General features: G+C 37.1%; 1 protein-coding gene across 15 annotated transcripts in view; it reads right to left on the bottom strand.

Moving 5' to 3' along the window:
* The window catches only part of HYCC2 (hyccin PI4KA lipid kinase complex subunit 2), a 108,182-nt gene that overhangs the window by 32,108 nt on the left and 56,597 nt on the right, over window positions 1–19,477 (bottom strand). For all 15 annotated transcript variants that reach the window (XM_073218366.1, XM_073218361.1, XM_073218359.1 and 12 more), the window contains 3 exons: window positions 16,826–16,906; window positions 15,404–15,519; window positions 119–214 (listed from right to left, as the gene is read on the bottom strand). In XM_073218366.1, coding sequence (XP_073074467.1) covers window positions 119–214; window positions 15,404–15,519; window positions 16,826–16,906 — 293 coding nt within the window. The remainder of the gene's footprint in view (window positions 1–118; window positions 215–15,403; window positions 15,520–16,825; window positions 16,907–19,477) is intronic.

Raw genomic sequence — 19,477 nt, 5'->3', positions numbered from 1 at the left:
TGTAAGCTCCCAGAGTTTTGTTTACTGCTCTATCACCAGAACTGACTACTACAGAGAATGTGCTCAATAAATATTTGTCAAATAAATGAATATGAAGGTTAATGATAGTTATTCTTACCTGGAGCCCATCCGACAAAGAGACTGATAAGATGAAGCAGGCATATACACAATAGCAGAATTATAACACAACAGGAGAAAACTCAGAACTTCAAACCTAGGAAAAACAAAATGAGAAAAGGATTACTAACAATTATTTCTACTAGTGACTACAGTAAATGATTTCAGGACTCTTTACTCTCCAGTGTGGGAGCCCCAAACGTTGGCGAGTAGTGTGCTGGGCCATCTTTCTGTCTGCTTTCTGTAAATGGTCTGAGTCTGGGGGAGCAGTTTGCTTCAGACACGCCTTTGTGATCAGCAGAGAAGTCTCTGCTGGAATCGCTGTGGGAGGGGCCGCCCTCTGCTTGCCCTGCAGCAATGATGGGGTGGCAGGGATAATTGGGCGGGCAGGCTGATGTGGGGCTCTGCCCAGGTCCAAAGTGCAGCACAGGGCTTGGACACCCACATGTAGGAAGGAGCTCCTAGGGTGGCTCCTGCAGGCACCATCCCAGAGCTGAGAAAGCTGGGAGAGTTTCCCTCTGCCTGCCAGGCAGCAAAGTCTGATGCTGTTGTTGGGCCTTGTGATCTCTTTGGTGGATGGTTGTAACAACTCCTTGATGTTGACCTTCATGGTTTCTCAAATCAGATTACTATGAATATCCTCCTCAGTGATTTCCCTATATCCCTTTCCTTATTAAAGGTCATGTGTCCCTTGCTGTCATCTGTATTTTATTCCTCAAAAGATAAACCATCATGCTTTAACATATACTCCCCTACCTACATTAATCCACTGTCATTATTGACTGCACAATTAAATCCAAACTCATCATGACACACAAGGCCCTTTGAAATCCACCTTCAATCTACCTCTCCAACCTTACTTCCCTCCACTGCCCACCACACATACCACACTACAATGTTGTTCTTACCACTTCAGGAATATACCATAACCTTTCATAACTCCTTGTTTTTATGGATGCCTTTCTTACTAAAACATGCTTTTCTACTTGGGAAACTCTTACTGACTATATATATGTTACATATATAGAATGAAATACTAAGTAGTCATTAAAAATGACTTAAGGTTTCAAATCCTGGATCAAATTTTTACCTTAGGCATAAACCTGTCCTTAATTCTCCCAACTAAAGGAAACTGTTCTCTTTATCTGTGTAGCTGTAATATAGCATTTATCCCACTGAATCACAATTCTGTCTGTTTCACCTATTTAGTAATAAGCAACTTTAGGACAAAGACTCTGATTTATTCACTCTATCTCTAGTGTCCAGCACAGTGTCTAACACATTATAATTGCCCAATACGTTTTTATTAATGTTTTTCTAATCTTTTTTTTTAGTATAGAATGGCTTTGCTTTTATTATTTATTTTTAAAATTTTATCATTAATCCACAATTACATAAAGAATATTCTGTTTACTAGGCTCCCTCATTCACCGAGTCACCCCCACACACCCCATTACAGTCAATGTCCATCAGCGTAGTAAGATGCAGTAGAATCACTACTTGTCTTCTCTGTTGCACATCCCTCTCCATGACACCACCCACATTATACATGCTAATAAAAACGCCCCCTTTCTTTTTTCCCGCCCTTATCCCTCCCTTCCCACCCATCCTCCCCATTCCCTTTCCCTTTGGTAACTGTTAGTCCATTCTTGGGAGGTTCTGTGATTCTGCTGCTGTTTTGTTCCTTCAGTTTTTCTTTGTTCTTATACTCCACATAAGAGTGAAATCATTTGATACTTGTCTTTCTCCGCCTGGCTTATTTCACTGAGCATAATACCCTCTAGCTCCATCCATGTTGTTGCAAATGGTAGGATTTGTTTTCTTCTTATGGCTGAATAATATTCCATTGTGTATATGTACCATATCTTCTTTATTCATTCAACTACTAATGGACACTTAAGTTGCTTCCATTTCTTGGCTATTGTAAATAGTGCTGCAATAAACATAGGGTTGCATATGTCTTTCTGAAACTGGGATCCTGCATTCTTGGGGTCAATTCCTAGGAGTGGAATTCCTGAGTTAAATGGTATGTCTATTTTGAGCTTTTTGAGGAACCTCCATACTCCTTTCCACAATGGTTGAACTAATTTACATTTCCACCAGCAGTGTAGGAGGGTTCCCCTTTCTCCACAACCTCAGCAACATTTGTTGTTTGTCTTTTGGATGGTGGAGATCCTTACTGGTGTGAGGTGATATCTCATTGTGGTTTTAATTTGCATTTCTCTGATGACTAGTGATGTGGAGCATCTTTTCATGTGTCTGTTGGCCATCTGAATTTCTTCTTTGGAGAAGTGTCTGTTCAGCTCTTCTGCCCATTTTTTAATTGGATTATTTGCTTTTTCTTTGTTGAGGTGCATGAGCTCTTTATATATTTTGGATGTCAACACTCTATCAGATCTGTCATTTATGAATATATTCTCCCATACTGTAGGATACCTTTTTGTTCTACTGATGGTGTCCTTTGCTGTACAGAAGCTTTTCAGTTTGATATAGTCCCACTTGTTTATTTTTGCTTTTGTTTCCCTTGCCTGGGGAGATATGTTCATGAAGAAATCACTCATGTTTATGTCCAAGAGATTTTTGCCTATGTTTTTTTCTAAGTGTTTTATGGTTTCATGACTTAAATTCAGGTCTTTGACCCATTTCTAATTTACTTTTGTGTACGGGGTTAGACAGTGATCCAGTTTCATTCTCTTACATGTAGCTGTCCAGTTTTGCCAGCACCATCTGTTGAAGAGACTCTCATTTCCCCATTGTATGTCCATAGCTCCTTTATCGTATATTAATTGACCATATATGTTTGGGTTAATGTCTGGAGTCTCTATTCTGTTCCACTGGTCTGTGGCTCTGTTCTTGTGCCAGTACCAAATTGTCTTGACTACTGTGGCTTTGTAGTAGAGCTGGAAGTTGGGGAGCAAGATCCGCCCCCACTTTATTTTCCTTCTCAGGATTGCTTTGGCTATTCGGGCTACTTGTTTCAGTTCGTTGAAGAATGTTGTTGGTAATTTGATAGGGATTGCATCAAATCTGTATATTGCTTTGGGCAGGATGACCATTTTGATGATATTAATTCTTCCTAGCCAAGAGCATGGGATGAGTTTCCATTTGTTAGTGTCCTCTTTAATTTCTCTTAAGAGTGTCTTACAGTTTTCAGGGTATAGGTCTTTTACTTCCTTGGTTAGGTTTATTCCTAGGTTTTTTATTCTTTTTGATGCAATTGTGAATGGAATTGTTTTCCTGATTTCTCTTTCTATTAGTTCATTGTTAGTGTATAGGAAAGCCACTGATTTCTGTGTGTTAATTTTGTATCCTGCAACTTTGCTGTATTCCGATATCAGTTCTAGTAGTTTTGGAGTGGAGCTTTTAGGGTTTTTTATGTACAATATTAGGTCATCTGCAAATAGTGACAGTTTAACTTCTTCTTTACCAATCTGGATTCCTTGTATTTCTTTGTTTTGTCTAATTGCATGGCTAGGACCTCCAGTACTATGTGAATAACAGTGGGCAAAGTGGGCATCCCTGTCTTGTTTCTGATTTCAGAGGAACAGCTTTCAGCTTCTCGCTGTTCAGTATGTTAGCTGTGGGTTTATCATATATGACCTTTATTATGTTAAGGTACTTGCGCTCTATACCCATTTTGTTGAGACTTTTTATCATGAATGGATGTTGAATTTTGTCAAATGCTTTTTCAGCATCTATGGAGATGGTCATGTGGCTTTTGTCCTTTTTGTTTATGTGGTGGATGATGTTGATGGATTTTCAAATGTTGTACCATCCTTTTGATGTATTTTTGAATTCTGTTTGCTAATATTTTGTTGAGTATTTTTGCATCTATGTTCATCAGGGATATTGGTCTGTAATTTTCTTTTTTGGTGGGGTCTTTGCCTGGTTTTGTTATTAGGGTGATGTTGGTTTCATAGAATGAATTTGGGAGTATTCTCTCCTCTTCTATTTTTTGGAAAACTTTAAGGAGAGTGGGTATTATGTCTTCTCTATATGTCTGATAAAACTCAGTGGTAAGTCCATCTGGCCCGAGAGTTTTATTCCTGGGTAGTTTTTTGATTACTGCTTCAATTTCGTTGCTGGTAATTGGCTTGTTTAGATTTTGTGTTTCTTCCTTGGTCAGTCTTGGAAGGTTGTATTTTTCTAGGAAGTTGTCCATTTCTTCTAGGTTTTCCAGCTTGTTAGCATATAGGTTTTCATAGTATTCTCTAATAATTCTTTGTATATCTGTGGGGTCCGTCGTGAAGTTTCCTTTCTCGTTTCTGATTCTGTTGATGTGTGTTGATTATCTTTTTCTCTTAGTAAGTCTGGCTAGAGGCTTATCTATTTTGTTTATTTTCTCAAAGAACCAGCTCTTGGTTTCACTGATTTTTTCTATTTTTTTATTCTTCTCAATTTTGTTTATTTCTTCTCTCTTCATCTTCATTATGTCCCTCCTTCTGCTGACTTTAGGTGTCATTTGTTCTTCTTTTTCCAATTTCGATAATTGTGACATTAGACTATTCATTTGGGATTGTTCTTCCTTCTTTAAATATGCCTGGATTGCTATATACTTTCCTCTTAAGACTGCTTTCACTGCGTCCAACAGAAGTTGGGGCTTTGTGTTGTTGTTGTCATTTGTTTCCATATATTGCTTATCTCTATTTTAATTTGGTCCTTGATCCATTGATTATTTAGGAGCATGTTGTTAAGCCTCCATGTGTTTGTGGGCCTTTTTGCTTTCTTTGTACAATTTATATCTAGTTTTATACCTTTGTGGTCTGAGAAGTTGGTTCATAGAATTTCAATCTTTTGGAATTTACTGAGGCTCTTTTTGTGGTCTAGTATGTGGCCTATTCTGGAATATGTTCTATGTGCACTTAAGAATAATCCGTATCCTGCTGCTATTGGTTGTAGAGTTCTGTAGATGTCTCTTAGGTCCATCTGTTCTAGTGTGTTGTTCAGTGCCTCTGTGTCCTTACTTATTTTCTGTTTGGTGGATCTATCCTTTATAGTGAGGGGAGTGCTGAAGTCTCCTAAAATGAATGCATTGCATTCTATTCCCTCCTTTAATTCTGTTAGTATTTGTTTCACATATGTTGGTGCTCCTGTAGTGGGTGCATATATATTTATAATGGTTATATCCTCTTGTTGGACTGTCCCCTTCATCTTTATGTAATATCCTTCTTTGTCTCTTGTTACTTTCTTTGTTTTAAAGTCTATTTTGCCTGATACTAGTACTGCCACACCTGCTTTTTTCTCCTTGTTGTTTGTATGAAATATCTTTTTCCATCCCTTGACTTTTAGTCTGTGCATGTCTTTCGGTTTGAGGTGAGTCTCTTTTAAGCAGCATATAGATGGGTCTTGCTTTTTTATCCATTCTGTTACTCTGTGTCTTTTGATTGGTGCATTCAGTCCATTTACATTTAGGGTGATTATTGAAAGATATGCACTTATTGCCATTACTGGCTTTAGATTTGTGGTTACCAAAGGTTCAAGGTTATTTTCTTTACTATCTGTCCAACTTAACTCGCTTATTGAGCTATTATTAACACAGTCTAATAATTCTTTATTTCTCTCTCTTCTTATTCCTCCTTCATTCTTTTTCTTTTAGATGTTTTATTCTGTGTTCTTTTGTGTTTCCTTTGACTGCTTTTGTGGGTAGTTGATTTTATTTTTTGCCTTTCGTTAGTATTTGGTTGGTCTGCTTTCTTTGGTGTGATTTTATTTTCTCTGGTTACATTTGTTTAGCCTTAGGAGTGCTCCCATTTAGAGGAATTCCTCTAAAATACCCTGTAAAGGTGGTTTGTGGGAGGTAAATTTCCTCAACTTTTGCTTGTCTGGGAATTGTTTAATCCCTCCTTCATATTTAAATGATAATCATGCTGGATACAGTATTCTTGGTTCAAGGTCCTTCTGTTTCATTGCATTAAATATATCATGCCATTCTCTTCTGGCCTGTAAGGTTTCTGTTAAGAATCTGATGATAGCCTGATGGGTTTTCCTTTGTAGGTGACCTTTTTCCTCTCTCTGGCTGCCTTTAAAACTCTGTCCTTGTTCTTGATCTTTTCCATTTTAATTATTATGTATCTTGGTGTTGTCCTTCTTGGGTCCCTTCTGTTGGGAGTTCTGTGTACTTCCGTGGTCTAAGTGATTATTTCCTCCCCCAATTTGGGGAAGTTTTCAGCAATTATTTCTTCAAATACACTTTCCATCCCTTTTCCTCTCTCTTCTTCTTCTGGTACCCCTATAACGTGGATATTGTTTCTTTTGGATTGGTCACAGAGTTCTCTTAATATTGTTTCATTCCTGGAGATCCTTTTATCTCTCTCTGCATCAGCTTCTATGTGTTCCTGGTTTCTCTGGTTTCTATTCCATCAATGGCCTCTTGCATCTCATCCATTCTGCTTATAAATCCTTCCAGGGATTGTTTTATTTCTGTAGTCTCTCCCTACTTTGTCCGTTAGCTCTTGTATTTTTCTCTGCAGCTCCATCAGCATGGTTATGACCTTTATTTTGAATTCTTTTTCAGGAAGATTGGTTAGGTCTATCTCTCCAAGCTCCTTCTCAGAGATTGTCTCTGCGATTTTAGTCTGGATCAAATTCTTCTGCGTTTTCATGGCTATAGAGGTAGTTGTGGGGAGCTGGTGCATGTGTCGGCTGGGAGAACGTCCCTTCTTGCTAGTTTGTGGCATTCCTCTCCTGGGAGAACAAAGACCCCCAGTGGCTTGTGCTGGGCAGCTGCGCGTAGACGGGATCTCTGATTCTTGCCTGGCTGCAGTGAAAGAAGCTCTGCCCTGCTGCTGTGGGCGTGGCTGTCCTCAGGCTGCTGCTTCGCTATGGTGGAGCTGCACCAGAGGTGGAATGGGCGGGAGACTCTTTATTGCTGTGAGGGGCCTCCGAGCTGTGCTGCCACTCAGGGGTTAGGACACCCGGATTTCCCTGGGATTCCCAGCTGCTGGGCTAAGTGTCCTGGGACACTTTCGTGTGGGATCCCTGTCCCTTAAATACTTTCAAAAAAGACTCACTTTTCTTTGTCCCAGGGGCGCCGGCTACGGTGAGCCGCTCGCAGGTCTTACTGTCCCATTTCCCTAGTATCCAGCACCCCATGCACTGTGTGACTGCACTCCTGGTGTGGATGACTAGGGCTGGGTACTTAGCAGTCTTGGGCTCCCTCTCCCTCTCCTGCTCCGACTCCTGTCCTCCCACCAGGAGCTGAGGTGAGTGGTGCTCGGGTTCCGCATGGCTGTGGCTTGTATCTTACCCCATTCGTGAGGCGCTGGGTTCTTGAAGGTGTAGATGTAGCCTGGCTGTTGTCCTGTATCTTCTCGTCTCTCTTTTAGGGATAGTTGCATTTGTTGTATTTTCAAAAATATATAGGGTTTTGGAAGGAGACTTCCGCTGCTCTACTCACATCACCATCTTGGCTCCTTCTTGCTTTTCTAATCTTTACAATCTCTAAGAAAGTGGCTTCTAAACCTAGCATCATATTAGAGTTAATTAGGGACATTCTGGAATAATACATTCCTGTGTCTCAATCTGGATTGACCCAATTAGAATCTATGAAGGCAAGACCCAGGGAAGTTATACTTCAGAAAAACTTCCCATAGGTGATTAAGAGTGTATGGAAACTCTCTGTAATATTTTGCAATGCTTTTCATAAGTATGAATTTATTTCAAAATGAGAAGTTAAAAACCAAATTGAAAGTCTGACTCGGAAGCAGTCACATCTTCAAATCCCACCATCTTCTCTATGCCACTTGGTTTACTGAAGTTTATTTTCTGAAACAGAAGATTTGTTTTCTGAAAGGATAAAAGAAGAAATTTCTACCTGGGAACCACAAGACACAACCTCCTTCATAAAACTATTACTCCATAGGCCAGGAAAGATAGCAGAGCCATAGTCCAACTCAAAGGAAGAAACACAGAAACTGACAAAATGAAAGGCAGAGGAATATGTTCCAAACCAAACTACAAGACCCCAAAAAGAGGGCTAAATGAAACAGAGATCACCAATGTTCTTGATAAAGATTTCAAAGTAAAAGTCATAAACACGCTCAGAGATCTACAGAAAAGTATTCAAGACTTCAGGGAGGACTTCCACAAAGAGATAGAAGACTTGCAAAAAAGCCACTCAGAGCTGAAGAATACAGTATAAAGAACTTAAAAGCATTCAAGCCCAGTCATAAAGGAATGTCAAATAACACAATGCGACATTAATTTTTAATGATCAGATTGGTAAAGATAAAAAAAACTTTAAAATACCCAATATTGGGGGTTAGGATGAGGAAATAGGCACTCTCAAACTACTGGTAGGAGATTCAGTTGCTGCAGTTGTTTGGGGAAGGTTAATTTGGCAGTGTCTACTCAAACTAAAGACGACGAAGTTCTTTTGCATAGCAATTTCACTGCTATGAATTCCTTACAGATACTATGGTGCTCCCATGCAAATATATATATATGAAAACCTTGTGTTTTTTGCAATATTGCTTACAGTAACAAAAAAATTGTAAACAATCCAAATGTTAGTCAACATAAAACATATGTTACATATATAGAATGAAATAGTAAGTAGTCATTAAAAAAGAATGAAATCTCTGTATGCTGTTAGAGAAATATGCCTAAGATTTATTCTTCAGTGAAAAGAACAAGTTGAAGAACAATATACAAAAGTGAAGCTAGGGTGTATGGGCCTGCAAGTGTTTAAGGTTGAATATGTGCTACGGCATGAATTAAAATTTTCTGGAAGGACACAAAAAATTGCTAACAATTTAACTACTGGGAGTGGAAATGAGTGGCTGCAGAGAAGAGGACACACACACTTTTCTCTTTGTACTCTCATCTATTTTCACTTTATATTCTGTTCGATTTCAAACTTACCCAAGTATATGTTATACTTAAGAAAATTTAATTTTTAATTAATTAAAAAATTATAATTAATTTAAAACAAAAAGAACTAGGTAACTAGATGATTTTATGTAAATCAATCTGCAGACTGTACTTATCAACCACTATTCTAATAGAAATTTTACATTATAAAATGGTTTGAGTAAACCAACATAACTGTATAGAAAAAAAATTAAGCTGTTATTTAAGTTGGGATAAGGTCTTCTCCAAATATTATTCAGCACCCTGCTGGCTAATAAAGGGCAATCACTAAAGCTGAATTCCCAACAATGTGTTAGGACACAGGGAAGCCATTGCATTTTCTATCATATGTGTAATTAATGGAAAGACCCATAGGAAGAACTGGAATTCCAGATTGAAGCACTTGATCAAAGGTCAATGACTATGATAATTTGTTTGATCTTATATTCTTTCCATAGCTCCAATATTATAACCAATAAGAGTACTATTTTACTACAAACAAAATATTACATAATGAATAAAAGAGTCACCTACATTTATTATGTGCTAGGCACTGTGCTATAAGCATGTTTAGGGCATCAGCTCATTCATTCCTCACAACCACCATGGAAGAGTAATGTGTGGTAAAGAATTTGTTCTTGTCCAAAGAAAGGTCTGGCCTTTGCCCTCATTTTCTGGGAAGTGACCTGTGTCATACCTGACAGGTGTGTTTAGGGTACGGGGTTGGTGCTGGTGACACAAAATCTCCTTGTTGGTTAAGTCCCAGGCTCTGACTAGATTAAAAGGATATAAGAATGCAAGGATATGAGAGCATTAAGGTGAAAGTTTGGATAAACTTTATGTGAAGTAACTGTGTCTCATCTACCTGATTGCACTGTGGGAATGGATATTGTAAGTGTCTGGAAAAATTTCCCTTGTCTAGTATTGTAAACAGAAAGCCATGTAAATCCACCCTTTCTCCAGTATTAACTGGACATGCTAAATGGGGACCAGGAAGACTGCTCAAGCCCACAAGGTCATTAATTTGTTGTGCAATAGCCCTGTGTGGAGTAACTTGGGGCTTATGGCAAAAACCAGTAATATGCCACCTAGTGATGACTTCTGGAATTTGGGACCAGTAAAGTTCCATTTGAGAGACAACTAGCTTGCCCTTAGGCACCAACTGAAGACTGCCTCTATGACTGAAATATAAAATGATCCTGAAATCTGAAATACCCGTATCATCTTCGGTGATGTCAGAAAAACACAGGCAGTGCCAGAAAAGTTCCATAATAAATGGAAATGGCTTGAGGAGGAACAAGCTATGGGGAGAATGCAAAGTACCCAGAGTTCTCATAAGCAGAGAGCCTCTTTTTCCCAAGGGCCAAATTTGGCATCAACTGACAAGCTGCCAGATTCTGTCATCACCTGGATGGTACCCTATGAACAGCTTTTTACTGACTAATAAAGAGCTGCTTGCTTTATGGATGGCAGTTCCAAGATGAATGGACTACATTCTGTTTGAAGACTGCCACGCTGATTGAAAAACTAAAAACTTGGTGAGTGGACTTAACTGCATGCTGTTTTCTGCTATGTTTGGGTTTTTACACTCACGGGTGGTTGCCAATGGCCTGGCCATATGGTCAGGCAGGAGGGCAATGGAAAGCTGGCCTATTAAAGGGATGCCCACATGAGGAACAGACCTATGGAAATCACTATGCAAATCTGAGTAGTGCATTAAAGTAGGACATATTTATGCCCATCAAAAGAAACCCCTTCCAGAATCAGACAGTGATTGGCATCAGTGAGCAGATTTCCTAGTATGCTTGTTTAAAATGCCATCTGGGTCCATGAAATGAGTGGACATGGTAGTACTGTGGCAATGCAGATGGGCTAAATTTGGACATATTCCTTCTGCACCATGAGGCATAAAATGCCAAAAAGAACTGTTCTGTTTGTCAAAAGGAGAGACAGAGGCTACTGCTGACTATGGGGCAGATTCCCCCTGGGATAAGGCCCTGTACACAGCTGACAGCTGGACTGATGCCAGCAGCCCCTGCAGGCTAAAAATAGGTCCTGACAGGAAAAGACACTTACTCTCCATTGATCTTTGCTCAGCTGATGATAGATCAAATGTTCTATTATTTGACAGAACCAGAACAGAAGATACTGTACTAATCTGGATTGCTGAGTCACATTTCTTCAGAGCAACAAACACACTTTATAACCCATAAGGTCTAAACAATGGGTAAGGAGATCTACTCAGAGTAATGGTTTGACAGAGAAGTCAAAGAAGGAATTGAAACATTTGTTGTTTAAAGTGAGATGGGGTGGGAGAATAAAACATAAAGGACTGGATTGTATTCTTTCATGAGTGTGTACTCATACTTAACATGAGGGGGCCCACAGGAGGATCACCACTAAATAGATTCCTTCACTTTCCTGGGGGATTTGGGAAGAGATGGGTCGGGAGGGACAATGTTGGTACAACTATGCAAGTCTTCCTATGGGGGTAAGCTGGTCGTATAACCATACTTTTTTCTTTTTCCTCCATATCACCTCAGCTTTTTTTCCTCCTATCTGAAACAGTGGTTTCAGGACCAGGGCTGCAACTGCAGGTGCCAGAAGCAGAGATGATTCCTAAGCAAGAAGCCATAACTGTATCTTTAAACCTCTATGTCAGAATTCCTAAGGCTCAATGGGGTACACTGTACCTTCACCCCCTCTGTCAAAACTGACATTAACAGAGAATGGACACATATCTTTCACCCCATTGTTGAGATAGCCCACTAGTTCTGTGCTGTACCTAAGTAAACTCACTGTACATGGATGAGAGCAGATTGAGGGAAGGTACATGCTAGATTAGTATTACTGCCAGCAATCTGGACCAGCACAGTGACTGAACCTAGCATCCCTTCCAAACGTAGAAAGAAAAGTCTGGGTACAAATGAGAAAGTTTGGAATGGTAGCTGATATAAAGGTATTAATAAATAAATTATGCAATGAAGGGAATTCAATATTACACTGCCACCTTGAGAGAGGGTCAGAGCAAGAGATGATATCGTTTCTTGACTCAGTTACACCAGATGCCTGAAAGGATGAAGCCATATGTTGGTGACATCATTCCTTCTTTTAGACCTCGTGAAATCAAACAGAAACATGCAAACTTGAGTGGCACTGCTCTGGGAGACACTTTTTTTTTACAGAGTATATACTGGAGTCTCAGTCATGAACTAGAATAATCATTAATGACTGAGACTCCAGTATTATGCCATATCTTTGACTCTTATGCTTCAGTTTACATCTACCACCATTCTGTAATATAGTGTGACACCGGCATTGTTGGTATAAGGTTATAATACTGATATTGAGGGTCATATGTATTGGTAAATTGAATTAAAACCTCCTTAGGATGAATAGTAATGGAAAATGCCTGGGCTAAGGGAAGAACTGCATTTAGCTAACCAGCAGCTAACTTCTATGATGAATAGTTCTGCTCAAGTTTATTGTATGGTAAGTATAGCAGATCAAGGTAGGGTGAAGTAGGAGAGTAATCGAATTGGTACAAAATTATGAAAATGTATGTAGTGAGTGGCTTTAATAGAATGAATTGGTTGTTTCTTTAAATCTATCACTGGCTTATACTGGCTCCTCAAACGTAAGGCATCTTCATTATGATCATATTGCTATCTGCATCTGTCATACAAATGACATATTAATGTAGAGGCCTAGGTAAACATGATTGTTTTGTTTAAAAGGGCCTGGACAAAAGGCCAGGGAATGGCCTCTGTAGTAAAGAATTTGGCCTTCACTACCCAAAAGACAAGAAATAACAAGTGCTGACGAGGATGTGAAGAAAAGGGAACCCTCCTACACTGTTGGTGGGAATGTCAATTGGTGCAGCCACTGTGGAAAGCAGTATGGAGGTTCCTCCAAAAACTAAAAATAGAAATACCATACAACCCACTAATTTCACTTCTAGGAATTTACCCAGAGAAAACAAAATTCCTGATTCAAAAAGATATTTGCACCCCTATGTTTATCGCCACACTAAGTATGGAAGCAACCTAAGTGCCCATCAATAGATGAATGGATAAAAAAGATGTGGTACATATACACAATGGAATATTATTTAGCCATGAAAAAATCCTACCACGGAACAACACGGATGGATCTAGAGAGTATTATGCTAAGTGAATAAGCCAGGCAAAGAAAGACAAATACCATATAATTTCACTTATTTGTGGAATATAAAAACAAAACAAAACAAAATGAACATGGTAGTAGACTGATAAACACTGAGAAGTGACTGTTGGTTACCATGCAGGAGGGTTTGGAAAGGGTGAGTGGGAGGAGGTTAAAGGGGCACAAAAGTTTTCAAACATAATATAAGTTGGTCACATGGATAGTAGTACAGCATGGAGAATATGGTCAGTGATTCTGTCACATCTTCCTATGTTGACAGATAGTAACTGTACTACTGGGAGTGAGGATTTAATAATATGGGTAACTGCTGAACCACTGTATTGTATACTTGAAACCAATATAAGATTGTATATCAATGATAATAAAAAAAGAAGTAGGTAGAAAGACCTGACAGACATTTCTCCAAAGAAGATTATACAAAACACCAGCACGTACATGAAGACATGCTTAATATTACCAGCAAATGCAGATTAAAACCACAAAGAGATACCACTCACACCCACTAGGATGGCTAAAAACAAAAGGTAGATAAAGAGTGTGGTGAGGATGTAGAGCAATCGGACCCCTCATACACTGCTGGTGGAGTTGTAATATGGAATAGTCACTTTGGAAAACAGTCTGGTCGTGCCTCAAAGGGTTAAAACAGCAGAATTACCATATGACCCAGCAATTTCACACCTAGGCATATATCTAAGAGAAATGAAAACATGTCCACACAACTTGCACATGAATGTTCATAGCAGCATTATTCATCATAGCCCCAAATTACAAACAATCCAAATTTTATCAACTGATGAATGGATAAATAAAACGTGGTTATCCATATAATAGAATGTTTTTAGCAATATAAACAAAAGAATACTGATAAGTGTTATAACATGAATATATTTTGAAAACATTATGAGAACACATTAAGTGAGAAAAACCAGTCACAAAAGACCACATAATGTATAATTCCATTTGTAAGAAATGTCCAAAATAGGCAAATCTATAGAAACAGAAAACAGATTAGTGGTTGCCAGGGGCTAGAGGAAGTGGGAATGGGGAATGACTGCTAGTGGGTGCAGACTTTCTTTTTGGGGTGATGAAAATGTTCTAAAACTGATTGTGATGACAGTTATACAACTCTATGAATATACTAAAAACCATTGAATTATATACTTTAAGTAGATGAATTGCATGGTATGTGAATTTTGTCTCAGTAAAACTGTTATAAACCACCACTCCCTTCCCCCACTCCCACAACCAAGAAAAGAATTTGGTATGGCCCAGAAGTTTGGCAACTGCCCCCCTACTAGGAAGTAACATATGTTGTAACTGACAGGAGTGTCTTTGTTTAGGGTGGGTTTAGTGACAACAGATCTTAGGATGGAGCTGGTCACATCTAACATTCTTAGCCACACCAGAAAGAACCACCATATGATTTAGGGTAGGGCTTTGGATCATACAACATCAATCAACCCAGAGGCTGAAATCAACCATGTGAGTAATCAACTTAATCAATCATGTTCACACATGGAGAACAATAAAAGCTCTGGACATCAAAGCTCACCCTAGACTGACTGCATACTGTCACACTGACACTGGGAGGTAATGCTTCATCCTAACTCCACGGGCAAGGACAACACAAGCTTTGTATTTGGAACACTCCTAGACTCTACCCAATGCATTTCTTCCTTTGGCTGATTTTAATCTGCATCCCTTCCTTGTAATAAACTGCAACTGTGAATGTAACGGCTTTTCTTCAGTGAACTGTGCATCCTTTCCAGCAAGTCATCAAACCAAAGAGTGGTTATGAGAATCCCCCAAACTTGTAGTTGGTGTCAGAAGTGAAACAGTCCTTGGGACTGTATATTCAAACTTTGCATTTTGTCTAACTTGAGGTAGGCAGCTACTCTAATTAATCTATTCTACAATGAAGAAGCAAAGTATAGGGAGTAGATAAACTGTCTGAGATGGCAAACTTCTAAGTTGTAGTGCTAGAATATAAGCCCTGCTTTGTCTGACTTGATGCCCACACTTTTTAATTTTTACATTGCTCTATACAAGATGACATATTACCAAGCATTAGATGGATGGGTATTTCACTGCTATTATGTATTTCACTAGTATGATATATTTAACTTTTTACCTCTTCTCTTACCAAACTTGTAAGTTTGTTAGTAAAGTCACCAAACTTTACAAAGTTAGTTACAGTTAACCATGAAGCATAAAATTAACAATTTTTACTGTCTACAGTTTTGACCATTACCGGTTTTGGGCAGTGAATGTTTCCCTTTGAGGATGAAGATCACTATAAACAACCCTGATGAGATCATGCTGACATAATGCCCCTTCTGTCAAAGCCATGGATCCAATTGTTGAGGGCTACAAAAATAAGGTAAAGTATGAGATTATGTCTCTAAAATGAAGTAAGAATCTCTATCATGTAAGGTATTTTTTTATTTCAAAAAAAGGCAGTTTCAGACCATTTCTTCTCTTTCAAAACCTTTTCCATTTTTCAATCATATATATCTAAACATATTTTTGGAAATTATATATGTAACATATAAAACTAAAAATATACTGATTTATTTTTGAAAGATTATGGAATTAATTTCTATTCAGGATAAGAATAAGAAAAGTTGTTGAAAAGACTAAAGACTACAGATATATCAATTTTCATTTTTTTTGTATTCCAGAACACAGAGCAATCTTGGGGACTGTGTGCTCAAACTTTGCAGTTTAATTTCAGGTAGGTACTCTCTCTCATGTATCCTATTCTACATTGAAAAAAGCCAGGTATAGAATTATGTAACACAAACAATACTTAAGACTATGACCAAATGTCTCTTTAATAGTGACAAAATTGATCATGTATCTAAAGTTATAAAAACCATCCATTCATAATGTTTCACTATTTTCCATTTTGGTTCATAACATGATACACAGCACTTAATTAAAAGCCATTACTCAGGAATAAATGAGTCCTAGCTAAGAGGCATTCTATTTCCAACACAAAAGTCCTATGAGAATCAACTAAGAAAATAAACAGCTACATACAGTGATGGAACAACAGGATACTGTTTGTTAATAACAAAATAGAAAGTAATTTTTAAACTACTGATATAGTTTCTTTAAATGCTTCCTCATGACTTCATGCACTAAAGGCCATTACAGTTCAGAGGCTTGATTTACAGCATCCACAGACAGCAGGCAGAAGGAGTTCAGGTTAACAGGAGTTATCTACCTATGTGATTATTAGTGCTTTCACATTCTTCACCAAATAAAATAACCAAAAATCAGAAGTTTAATTTTATTAAATAGCTAGAATGTTAGACTCCTTTAAATGAAAATAAAATAATTATGGTGTTAATATTCTTCTAAGTAGTCACAATGTAGATGAATTCTAATTGATATGTGAAATCTTTAAAAATAATATTTTTGAAAATTCATAAAAGACTAATGAAAAAGACTGAAAAGGCAGAAGAATAAGAACTATCAGAAAATTTTCCATTAATTACTTTCTGCCTCTGGACAACAGCTCAGCTTTACAACAGTAATAACAAACATCTACTTTTAAGAAACAAATCCGTAAAGATGTGTTAGGAATATTTTTATCTCTCATAAGAAACTGGCTTCTATCTCTTATTGAATATAATTTAAATAATTCCACCTTTCCAATCTTACCTACCTCATGGTATATTGAAGGCTTGGATAAGGAAGGGATAGTAAAAGATAGAACTTTATTGTTTCCATCTTTATCAGCGATTTCCTATAGATGAAAAAATATACAAAAATAATGAAATAATCACAGGACTATATTACAGGAAATAATAATAACTTTCTTAATTTACCAAATGCATCACTGGCAACTGAGGAAGATTTTGTGAAAAAGTAATATACAAAAAATATTACTACCCTATTGTATCTTTTCTAACCTATCAACAAATTTACATACTTTGGTAGTCAAATTATCCTTTGAGAGATATACTATATCCTTTGAGAGCAATACTATACTAACTCAAATACAAAATGACAGCAAAGACATTAGGTAGGCACACAATTCAATTTTCATGTTAAATTTACATACAGAAGAGGGAGATTACCAGTGATTAGATCTTTTAGTAGAAACATGGCTGAATTAAACAGATTAAAATTAAAGGTTTTAGCCAAAGGATCTAGTACTTCCTGAAATAAGAGCACCACATTGTTCTAAAACAGAATGAATCTTGACTAAAAGAAACTTTTACAATTATTTAGCAATAACCTAATGACCTGAAATAAGCTACATAATAACATAACTAATATTAATCCAAGTGATTAAAAATAAGTTCATATTTAGGTATTTTTACTAAATTCTTGTGACTTTTAAAAGTACTTTACTGTTCTTGAAAGGGAAACAGTGTCCTTCATTTCTACAGTCTCTACTGGTACCTCAAATCTTCCACAGGTATCAGTAAAAATCTGCCTACAGACGCCAGCAATTAGAGGAGTGAAATGCTCTCCTACATCACTCCTTTTCTCCACTGCCTTATTTTAGTCTATGTTTCTTTTACAACTTATACATAACTGGCATAAAATCCATAGAAAGAAGATTGCCCTTAACAGACCTAGAGGAAAGGTAGTTAAAGAGAGACTGAGTGGTTACACAGCACAAAAGAAACAATAAAAACAACTATCATCACCAAAACACAAACCCAAAAGAATCCCCCTATCAGGCTCATCTCTTAAATTTAATATGTCAGAGAAGAGTAACAGTTGTATGTGAACAAAGGCCATACCTCTAATTTGAGCAGGAGAATAGGTCTAAAAATTGCCTGGAGAGATCATTTAACTACTTTGTAGTAAAACTAGTTACTATAACATCTGGGCTATGCTAAGGTGAATGGACATGATTTACATTAGGCAATAAAATTTTAATTTGTATTCTTAGCTTTCAAATGAAACCAAATCCTTTTCATTTTTATACTTATTTGTATTTGTGGAGAAGGGTGTGCTGAAATTTGTTTAAGCAGAGGGTAATATAAAACTACCCTCTGGGGCTATGTGAAGCAAGGGAGAAATGCTGGTGATGGAAAGAAGAAAACAGAAATGAATATATATAAAAGAAACCCAGCACAGTAAGAGAAATTAAGAACCACAGAGAAGAGAGAACACAGATAGCAAGGCAATTAAAGAAAACAAAATTCTGAGATCCCATTTCTGACACAATAATTGAGCATTTTTTTAACAGTGCACTATTTCTGAGATGCCAAAAAATAACTAAACCATAGCAACCAATGAATACTGTCAAGCATTCCACTAGACAAATATTTTTGCTTCATTTGTGCAACTACTGAATTTTATACCCTAAACAAATTAATAAAAATGATAACTTATTCATGAGAAACCTTCATAAGAGTGTATATCAATGTTAATTAAAAAATTTTAAAATGATAGCTTAATGTTAAACATAATCTAAAACTAAACTCTACTATTAAATCAACAAACACTAAATGCAGGTGCTAAACACTAGAAGAAACACAGTGATATAAGAAACAAATTTCCTGCTTTAAAAGAGAAAACAATCAGGCAAGTTAGCAAAATAGGGAATTTCATACCTAAACCTAGCTTTTAATTTAAAAAAACCCTCACTTTAAATTACAACTATTACTACTACTAATGTATGATAAGCTACTACTAGTAAGTAGATAAATACTACAGATAACGATAAGCATTTATTAAACACCTTAGGTACTATGCTGGATTCTTCTGTTTCTAATCCTACTAACAATGTTTTATTTCTGTTTTACAGATGGAGCAACTGAAGTTAAGATATTAAGCAACTTGCCCAAATTTAAAACAAGTCAGTAAGTGGCAGGGCCTAGTTTTAAACAAAATACAAGTGATTCTAAAGGCTATGATTCTTTCTTCAGATACAGTCTAAAGATGGAAATGTTTTCTAATGATTCTTTTTTAAGGGATAACACTTAGAAGCGTGAGCACTGATACAGAAGAATATTTATTCATTGTGAGACTCAATGTTCTGTGAGGTACTTTATTACCTCTCCACTATAAAAATTTAACTTTATTATCTGAATGTTTGCTTATATTAAGTACTGAATACACCAAATATAAGACTTCAAAGGGCAAGAATTTCAATACCAATGTCCTGAACTAGGCACCACAGGAAAAAACCCCAGAATAATAATGTTTAAGGTACCTAAGAATTCCTTAGAATAAAAAAAGTTTCATAAACAATATAGTAACAAATGAATAATGTATTTTCAAATGATTATTTTTAAAAAGCTAAAAAATTTTAAATGCAAGGCATTCAGACACATTGGTCAAATAAAATAATTTG

The sequence above is a fragment of the Manis javanica genome, chromosome 12 (assembly GCF_040802235.1).
Source record: "Manis javanica isolate MJ-LG chromosome 12, MJ_LKY, whole genome shotgun sequence".
Lineage (NCBI taxonomy): Eukaryota > Metazoa > Chordata > Mammalia > Pholidota > Manidae > Manis > Manis javanica.
The sequence above is the reverse complement of the archived record's forward strand: the minus strand, read 5'-3'. Positions and strand labels throughout refer to the sequence as shown.